Source organism: Miniopterus natalensis, chromosome 14 (assembly GCF_054644295.1).
Source record: "Miniopterus natalensis isolate mMinNat1 chromosome 14, mMinNat1.hap1, whole genome shotgun sequence".
In the NCBI taxonomy this organism is placed as follows: Eukaryota; Metazoa; Chordata; class Mammalia; order Chiroptera; family Miniopteridae; genus Miniopterus; species Miniopterus natalensis.
Genome location: NC_142094.1, coordinates 40,831,053 through 40,841,078, shown reverse-complemented (window position 1 = coordinate 40,841,078; position 10,026 = coordinate 40,831,053). Strand labels below are relative to the sequence as shown.

Here is a 10,026-nt window from a genome sequence, read left to right as displayed (position 1 = left end):
CGGGGGAATGTGTGCCTGGACAGGCTGCAGACACCCCAAGGTGGACAGATGCCCGGCATGCCAGGCGCCCACTCAGCTGCCCAGGCCCTGAAACAGCTTCGTCAGGAATGGGCACCACACTGCAGCGCCGCCTCCTCCCTTCTCAGGCTGCAGAGCCAGGACAACCAAATGGCCTGGCCTCAGGGGGAGAGGTTCCCTGAGCGGCTGCCCCAGGGTGCAGCCACCACCTGGGCACCATTCTCATGCAGAGCTTCCCTCCCGGCTCTCAGCAGGGGTTCCAGGTCAGGGAGCCTCCAGGTTTCCCCAGGCACAGCTGGGTGAACACTGCCCATCCTCCTGTTCCAGGAGGCTGCCAGCCTAATCCCTCTGCCCCTCAGAGCCCCTGGAGCTGCCAGGTACACATTCACTCCGCTCCCCGACCATCTGCAGTTCTTACATAACCAGCAGCAGGAACAAAGCCTCCGTCTGTCCAGACCAGGCACTGGAACTCCAAGAACAGCACAGGTGACCAGCTGCCCAGGGAGCCAGCACCTTGTACAACCACCTGGGGAGCTCCGACACCCCTCCCTCCCCTCAGCCACACCTCCCCTGGAGTGCCAAGCCGAGGGGGAGGCTTGGGGATGAGCTGGAGCGCAGGAAGCAGAATCCCAAACCGGAGCCAGGACCAAGGTGTCCAAGGGAGCTTTCGGAACACACACCACATTTTTACACATCCCTTGGAGATCTAACATTCCTAGGTGCTATTATGTGCTGGCGCTGTGCAGGGGGCTTTCTTTCCATGCATCATTTTGTTTGCCCCTCATAATAACTGCTGAGGAGGTTTCAGCTTACAAGGAAATGGAGAGTCCAAATGGCTAAGTACTTGCCCAAGGTCACTCAGTGAGTATGCACTTGGCTTCGAACCTGACTTCCTGTCTGCAGAGTCCAGACTTGCACGATTACTATACTGTGCTTTCTGACCCTGTGGGGACCAGACCTTCACCTCCTGAGTGGTCATCCACAGAATCTCTCCTTGCTGGGGATTGGGAGAGGGAAAGGGGAGGAAATAGCCTCAGCTTGTTCCACCTGGACCCAACTGGGTGATCCTGGACATCAAAAGATATTCTGTCCCACCCCTAGTTCTGTCTGCTGAATTCTCTTCTGCCTCCTCTGCCTTGTGTCTTCTTCTCACGACCAGATCAGATGAAGCAGGGCCTATGTCTTTTGCATTTCTGTACCCCCTTCTCTGTGTGTAGGGGCTCCGTGTGTGGTGAATAGTGAGAGGAGTGGTCCTGTGCTCTCTCCACTACAAGGACAGATCCACGGGAAGCCAGGCGGCTGGGAAACATTCAGGAGGAATGGGAGGCTGAGGGATAAGGGAGCTATGGAGGGGGCAAGTGCGCCAGCACTGCTGCCTCCCAGGGAGCCAGCTCCCAGAGCACCCCAAGCCCTCCTACAAGACACCTCCCCATGGTACCCTCCCCAGCAAAGGTTGGGAGGTCAAGTCCCAGCCATTCTACCCACAAGCCTCTCAGCCAAAGCACCTCCCACAGGAAAGCCAATGGAAGGCAGGACCCAGACAAAAGAAAAAGACCCCAAACATACTCCAGAGGCTGCCTCCTCTCTGATGCCTCCCTGGATATCCTTCTCAATTCCTTCCTTCTCCCAGCTCCCAGGGGAGGTAAACTCTCCTCCCTCTGCATTTCCTACCCTGGGTTGGAATTTATCTTAGGGCAGAGTGGTTAAGCCCTGGCCTTTGGAGCCCAACACCTGGATTTGAATCCTGGCTCCTTCACCTATTAGCTATGTGACCAAGGACCAGCTACTTCACCTCCCTGAGCCCGGCCCGCCCCTCCCCCTCCCCCTCGGCCCCAGCCATTAAGCCTGCGGACGCAGAATCCAGACCTCCAGGTGCATCTGGGCTCTGACTCTGCAGCCGACTACCTGGGTTCAAGTCCCCACACCAGTGCTTACTTAACCTCTCTTAACCCCTTTCAGTACCTATACCTGTAAAGTGGGGTTATTAATAGTACCTACCCACCTTATAGCGTTACTATGTGAATTAAATGAGATAATTTACACAATGTGCTTAGAACAGACTTGGCTCACTGTAAGCCCCCAGTAAGTATCCACTTACTTTAGGAAGAGTAGTTGATACTTTTATCATTAGAAACAGTAGTTGATAAGGTTGTAAAGTGCTGTGCAGTGTCTTTGGCACTTAGGAAGAACTCACTAAATAGCAGTTACGGTTGTCTTCGCCCCGCTAGTTCAGGACGGTTCTGGAGGTGGGTTGGGGTCACATCCATCTGTGACTCTCCAGCAGCCAGCACATTGCCCAGCACCGAGCAGGAGCTCGGAAAATGCTTGAAGACTGAGGGGTAAAGAACTGCCCGCCTGCACCAGGAGGGTGGGGGGGCCGGGAGCCTCCTGCAGGGAGAAGGGAGACCCGAGGTGTCGGGGAAGAGAAAACAGTGGAGGGGGGATGGCCGAGACGGAGAGATAAGCGAGCGAAGTGAGTGGGAAAGGGAGCAGGAGAGGGTGGGGCGGCGAGAGATAAGGAGGGAGGAGGGAGACGGTGGGGGGCGAGGAAAATGCCGAGAGAGGCGAGGGAGCCTCAAGAAGAGGCGCGAGGCGAGACCCGGGCCGTGCCGAGGGCGCAGGCGATCCGAGAGGGGCGCGGGGCCGGCGCCCAGCGGGAGGTGCGGGAGCCGGTGGGAGGGGCCTGGGGGCTCCTCCCCGCCTCCCTGCTGCCCCGGGGCGGGGACCGGGTGGCCGGAGATTGGCTGGGGCTCGCGCCTAGGCCGGGGCTGGAGCCCCGAAGTGGGAGGCGCCAGGGTCCCATTTGGTGCGCCTCGCAGGGGAGCGAAATCAGCCACCCAGTCGGACGACTTCGGCTTCGGCGGCTGGAGGGGAGCGTCGTGGCGGCCAGAGCACGCGGGACAGCGGGGGGCGCCGCGCAGCCAGCGGCGGGGACTGCGCGGCCATGCGGGCGGGGGCGCTGGCGCTGCTGCTGGCGGCGCTGCACTGGGCCCCGGCGTGCGCGCAGGAGTACGACTACTACGGCTGGCAGACCGAGCCGCTGCACGCGCGCTCGTACTCCAAGCCGCCCAAGTGCCTCGACATCCCCGCGGACCTGCCGCTCTGCCACACGGTGGGCTACAAGCGCATGCGGCTGCCCAACCTGCTGGAGCACGAGAGCCTGGCCGAGGTGAAGCAGCAGGCGAGCAGCTGGCTGCCGCTGCTGGCCAAGCGCTGCCACTCGGACACGCAGGTCTTCCTCTGCTCGCTCTTCGCCCCCGTCTGCCTCGACCAGCCCATCTACCCGTGCCGCTCGCTGTGCGAGGCCGTGCGCGCCGGCTGCGCGCCGCTCATGGAGGCCTACGGCTTCCCCTGGCCCGAGATGCTGCACTGCCACAAGTTTCCCCTGGACAACGACCTCTGCATCGCTGTGCAGTTCGGGCACCTGCCCGCCACCGCGCCTCCAGGTAGCGCTGCCGCCGCCGTCCCTGCGCGCTCCCATGGCCTCGGTGCCCGCGAGCTGGGCCCCGCACGGATGCCACTCCCCATCCCCTTAGCACAGCTCTGCGAGCCCCCAGAGGTGTCAACCCTTGTACACACACACACACACACAAACGCACCCCGGGGATTGTCTCCCACAGCCTTCCAGCCTCCCCTCCTCCCCCGTGGACAGCCAGAGCAGGACCCCCCTGCGGCTCTGGACATTCCCACTGGCTCTCCCCGTTTCAACTCTGTTCCTGACAACCCCCCAGGCTTCCCTTGCAGCGCCCACCTTCCCAAACCGTTGGAATCCCTGGGGTGGCCCCAAAACTGTCCCCTCATCCTAGGGCATCCTGATAAATGCCTCAATCCCTCTCTCAGCCCGAGTTCTGGGGGTCGCTAAACAATGCCTTTCACCTCCCCCACAGCCCTGGACCCCAAGGCACACGCAAGGATCCCCACCCAGTTTGGTGGGGACCTTGGGAGGGGAGGAGGGCTGAGGGAGGGGATATAGTGAAAGACGGAGGGCTAAGTGCACACTTGGGCTATGATTCCCATCTCCCTATTTTCTATTCCTGGGAACCCTAAATTTTCCCTCTCTCTTCCCAGTCCCCCAGACCGGGAGACCTTGGGCAAGACCCAGTGCAGAAAAAAGAGCAGATTGCCAGGCTCTGCCCCTTCAGGGAGTTGCTTAACTTTGAGCATCGGGTTCCCCATCTGTGACATAGAAAGAGACCCCAGGTTCCTATGACATCCTAGGTTCTGCCTCCCACCCACCTCCCAAGTCCCATTACCCCTAATTCCTCCTTGGTCTCAGCCCCCCTTCACTGTGCGCCCCCCTCCGCCTTCACCCTGTCTGCCCAACTCCTTTCAGGCAGAATAGCCCACAGCCGGCGCCCGACAGGAGGGTAAACCCCTGCACCGAGCAGAAAGCTTTGCCTAGGAGGCTGCGTCTAAGGAGCCCCAACGCTGGGACTTCCCCATAGGGCATCACAGCTCTCCTTTTTTCCCATCTGACCTGGCTCCCCAAAACAGCTGGGCCCCAACAGGCCCCCCACCCTGCAGGGCTAGCCTCGCCAAGGAACACACCACCCCCTCTCCTGTGACCGGAGTGTCGGAGTGCCGGAGGGTCTCGGTGTCAAGAGGAGGGACGCTCCCCACCCCACGGGATGAAAGGGTTGAAAGTGGGGCAGGGAAGCAGGGAGAAAGAACAGCTTGCTCAGAAGCAGCATAGTCCCCAGCAGGGATCCCAGCTGGTTCCTCTTCTGGTTTTCTTAGAGCCCGACCACGAACAGTGTGGACGGCAGGGAAGTCCGAGGCTTGGAATCTACCTGGCCCCTACCCGGCCCCTACCCTTGCACTCGGCCCTCCCTGGGTCCCTCTCTACCCCACGCTGGGGGCCACCTGGAGACAGAGACATGGGAGTGCAGAGGTCAGGTGCTATGTGGTGGCCCCAGGACCAGCAGCCTGAGTGTAACAGACAATACTCAGAATATTTCATATAAAAATTAAGAGTTTGGGCTTCCTTTGAAAAATCAGAAATCCTGGCAGGGCTAAGGCTGCACACTCTAGAGGGGTGGGTGCTCCTCTACCACAGTCCTGGCCCTGCCAGCATCACTTGTCTACCCACATGCCTGGACCCTGTGTTCCTAGTGGGACCCCACAAACACCCCCACCCCAGCACTAGCCTGGGAGTCACAAACCCTGAGTTCTACACTCAGTTCTCATGGCTTTGCAGACTTGGGTAGCCACTCTGACCCTCAGTTTCCTTTTCTTTAAAACAAATACCTACTTCATAGACTGAGGATTAAATGAAACAAAATTTAGAAGACAGTGCACGTCATGGCTGCAGCTGCCAGGGCCGTGGGCAGTCGTGCCCACCTGGGCAGCTTTGTCCCTGCACAGCCTTCTCTTTTCATGTTCACAGCCACTCAGTGAGCAGGTCCTGTTACCAATACCATCATCCCATTTCCTGATAAGGCAGCAGGGGCTGGGCAGGGGCAGGCGGCTTGTCAGTGGGTGAGTCTGCACCCTAAGTGGTTCTTTGGACTCTGGTCCCCATACCAGCCTCCCTCGACCCCACCCTTGCTTCTCTCTTCAGTGACCAAGATCTGTGCCCAGTGCGAGATGGAGCACAACGCGGATGGCCTCATGGAGCAGATGTGCTCCAGCGACTTCGGTGAGTGTGGAGCCCACACAGCCGCCCCCAGCCCCTCCTCCTTGACCTGCACACATATGAACACATATGCACACACCCGTCACTGTGAACCCTAACCGTTTTTGTCTTATGGACCCTTTTTAGACTGATGATAACCATGAACCCTCTCCCCAGAGAAATGCCCCTCTTTTTTAACATCATCTCAGGGGCTTCAGGCCATGGTCCTCAGGCCAGGGCTCCTGCAGCCCTCCCTTGGCACTGTCCACAGAGAGGCCTCCAGGGCTGGGTTCTCTTTGGTGAGCAGGCTTAGCCCCGAGATGGATGGGGGCAGCAGGTGGGGAGAGACGGGCTCCAGGACAGAAGCGCAGCCCCCTTGTCCCTGGGTCCTTTGCTGAGCACCCGATGCACTCTAGTCAGGGGAGCTGTGGTCACCTGCCCCACAGCTTCATCGTGGAGCGCCTCATTCCTGGGGCAGCTGAGCCAAGTCCAGTCAGGCCCTGGCTCCTGCGTGGACCACACAGCCCAGCTTGTGATCTTTGCCAAGTCGGCTCCTGTTTTGTGTCTTGGCCTCCCTGTCTATAAAAGAAAGAGCAACGAAATCCTTACTTCAGCAGGTCTTTCAGGTCACTGATCTGTTTGGAAAGAGAATATGGCTAAAGCAAGGGGTGGCTGTGTCCAAGAGAGAAAATGAGGAGGTAGGGGGAGAGGGAGAAAGAGGAGAGAATTTATAACAATTTCCTTCCCTGGGTAGAAATGTTATTCTCTGGCTTCTCCCTTGGATGCTCAGAGGTGGGGCCCAGAGGCCTGAAGAAGGGGGAGACTAGCCCAAGTGACTCGTCCCCAAGCTCAGGACTCTGTTCCCAACTGTGTTAGGCTGGCTGTGGTCACCTTGGAGTGCCCTGAACACTCTCTGACCACTCTCATCTTCAACCACACACCCCTATTACCCCACACCCATACACAAAACACATATACCACACATCCACACTCCCTCCCACACTGCAGTCTCACACAGATTACGGTCGTGTGTTCACACCACCAAGAGCTGGCTGTGCACAGCGCTTCCCAACCTTGCGCTCGGTGATGTGGGGGTCATAGAGAGGGGTTTACCCCATGGGAACCAGCACGTGCTACAGGGCAGGCCCTCCCCAGAGCCAGCTGTCAAACACCATGCGTGTGCACACACACACAGAGACTCATACCCACCATATACACTCCACACCACACACTCACAGACTCATACCCACCATATACACTCCACACACACACACACACACACACACAGACTCACACCCACCATATACACTCCACTCCACACACATACACACACACACTCACACTCATACCCACCATATACACTCCACTCCACACACACACACACAGACTCACACCCACCATATACACTCCACACACACACATACACAGACTCATACCCACCATATACACTCCACACACACACACACACACACACACACACACAGACTCACACCCACCATATACACTCCACATACACACACACACAGACTCACACCCACCATATACACTCCACACACACACATACACAGACTCATACCCACCATATACACTCCACACACACACACACACTCATACCCACCATATACACTCTACTCCACACACACACACACTCATACCCACCATATACACTCCACACCACACACTCACAGACTCATACCCACCATATACACTCCACTCCACACACACACACAGACTCACACCCACCATATACACTCCACACACACACACATACACAGACTCATACCCACCATATACACTCCACACACACACACACACACACTCATACCCACCATATACACTCTACTCCACACACACACACACACACACACACACACTCATACCCACCATATACACTCTACTCCACACACACACACACTCATACCCACCATATACACTCCACACCACACACTCACAGACTCATACCCACCATATACACTCCACTCCACACACACACACAGACTCACACCCACCATATACACTCCACACACACACATACACAGACTCATACCCACCATATACACTCCACACACACACACACACACACACTCATACCCACCATATACACTCCACTCCACACACACACACACACTCATACCCACCATATACACTCCACACCACACACTCACAGACTCATACCCACCATATACACTCCACACACACACACACACACACTCATACCCACCATATACACTCTACTCCACACACACACACACACACACACACACACTCATACCCGCCATATACACTCTACTCCACACACACACACACAAGTTCCATTCAGAAATATCCCCAGAGATCAGCCTCCCTCCATCTCAAGGACCCCTCTCCACCAAACCCTCCAATTGGTCACCACACCTCTAATACTTCCCTCCCTGGAGAGCCCAAAAGCCCACTCCCCATTGAGAGCTCTCCACTGTGCACGTCCTGTTGGGAAGGGCGTGGGTTCTGGAGTCCACTAGACCTCCCTTCAATCCAGGCTCTAGAACTGGGGCAGCTCACAACCTCTCCAAACCTCATTTCCACCCCCCACCCCCACCTGTACCTCTAGGATAACACGTGATAATGTCCGTGAAAGTCCAACACATGATAGGAGCTTCATAAATATAACATGTACACGCCAGGCTTGAAGCCTCAGGCATAAGCACCAACTGTGGGGCCACCAGCGTCCTGGGCCAGCCTGCCCATTCTCAGGCTGTCCTCTGTCCGCCCCCACAGTGGTCAAAATGCGCATCAAGGAGATCAAGATAGAGAATGGGGACCGGAAGCTGATTGGAGCCCAGAAAAAGAAGAAGCTGCTCAAGCCGGGCCCCCTGAAGCGCAAGGACACCAAGAGGCTGGTGCTGCATATGAAGAACGGTGCGGGCTGCCCCTGCCCACAGCTGGACAGCCTGGCTGGCAGCTTCCTGGTCATGGGCCGCAAGGTAGACGGACAGCTGCTGCTCATGGCCGTCTACCGCTGGGACAAGAAGAATAAGGAGATGAAGTTCGCCGTCAAGTTCATGTTCTCCTACCCCTGCTCCCTCTACTACCCCTTCTTCTACGGGGCTGCCGAGCCCCACTGAAGAGTGCCTCGCCCTGCCCCACCAGCCAGCTGTGCCTTGCCCCGGGACTCCCTGTCACCTCCTGCCCTGGCCCCAAGGCCCAGCACAGGCCCTAAGGGATGGGCATGGAGCCAGGGCTTGACCGAGGGGTTCTGCGGTATCTGGGGGCTGCTTCTCTTAGAAATCAGGCTTTCTCTTTTGAGGGGAAACCCTGAGGGTCTCAGAAAGTAGGCAGGGAGGAGAGATGGAGGGAAGGGTAGAGGGGCTATGAGCGGCCCAGATGGTTTCTGGAGTGGACCATGGTGTCAGCTCCCCTCTGCTGCTGGTGGGGCCTCGCCTTGGAGAGGGAAGTCTTGATATTAGGCTGAGCTACTTGGAAGACAGTTCTCCACCCCCAGTGCCCCTTCATGTGTCTTCTCGTAGCCCCCAAAGGAAAGGCATTAGGGTCACAGTGCCCTCCAGCCACACCTCCCCACTGTCCCCATCTCTGCCAGTTCCCTTCCCCCTGGACTGGAGAGAAGCCCAGCCTAGGCCCCCTTCCACAGGCTCGCTTCTTGGGGTTCATTCCTCAGCCCCGCATGTCCCTTTACCTTGATGAAGAGTAAATTATTGCTACTGCTATGAGGCCACAGGTACTAGACTGATGCAGGTAGTGTTTGGTCTTTAATTTTTTTTTTTTTTTAAGTTTTTAATTAAATCAAAGAAAACAATAGTTGGTTTTGACCAGGTGATTTCTTTGTCAGGCACTTCCCCAGAGGTGGAGAGAGGGAGGTTCAGAAGGGACTTTTAGAAAGAACCCCTTGTCAGCCCATGACCTGTCCACACAGACATACTCAGGATGCCTAAGACAATGTCGATGTTTGTGCAGGATCCCCCAAGAGCACCCTAATAGTCCCCACCATTAATGAGGGATGGAGATGACCCTCTTTTGTCCCTGAGGACGGATAGAGATGCCAAGTTCCCCAGCTTATTCCCACGGTCAGAAGGCTCCCACGGTCCTGAAGAGTCTCCCCAACTTGGGTAATGCCTGCTCTGAGGAACCCAAGAAGGCTGGGCCACAGAACTACTCAGAAGAGCCAGAGGCCTGGAGTCTCACTCCTACACTTTCAGCACTCAGACACCCCTGCGCACTGGTCCTGACCTGTAGGAGACAAGAGTGTAGAACAGTGGCCTCTCAGCATGGGCCCTGGACCAGAGCATCTGCACAATGCAGAAGCTCAGGCCCCGCCTACACTGGCAGTATCTACATTTGACACATAAGGCTTCCAATCATCTAAGGAGCTTCAACAAAACACTGGACTTCACTTTAAAGCA

The 10,026-nt window shown here is 57.0% G+C and overlaps 1 protein-coding gene across 1 annotated transcript; it reads left to right on the top strand.

The window, feature by feature from the left end:
• Positions 1-2,938: 2,938 nt before the first annotated feature.
• SFRP5 (secreted frizzled related protein 5) lies at positions 2,939-8,733 on the top strand. The gene is made up of 3 exons (XM_016219864.2): positions 2,939-3,464; positions 5,579-5,656; positions 8,387-8,733. Exons 1-3 carry the CDS (start codon positions 2,963-2,965, stop codon positions 8,731-8,733), a joined length of 927 nt encoding a protein of 308 aa, XP_016075350.2. The 5' UTR covers positions 2,939-2,962.
• The last annotated feature ends 1,293 nt before the right edge of the window (positions 8,734-10,026 follow it).

What these genes read in the sequence shown, in the direction of transcription:
- SFRP5 (XM_016219864.2), top strand. Translation starts at nt 2,963, where the DNA reads ATGCGGGCGGGGGCGCTGGCGCTGCTGCTGGCGGCGCTGCACTGGGCC. An exon ending in GCCCGCCACCGCGCCTCCAG is followed by an intron (nt 3,465 to 5,578) that starts GTAGCGCTGCCG and finishes TTCTCTCTTCAG; the next exon opens with TGACCAAGATCTGTGCCCAG. An exon ending in GATGTGCTCCAGCGACTTCG is followed by an intron (nt 5,657 to 8,386) that starts GTGAGTGTGGAG and finishes CCGCCCCCACAG; the next exon opens with TGGTCAAAATGCGCATCAAG.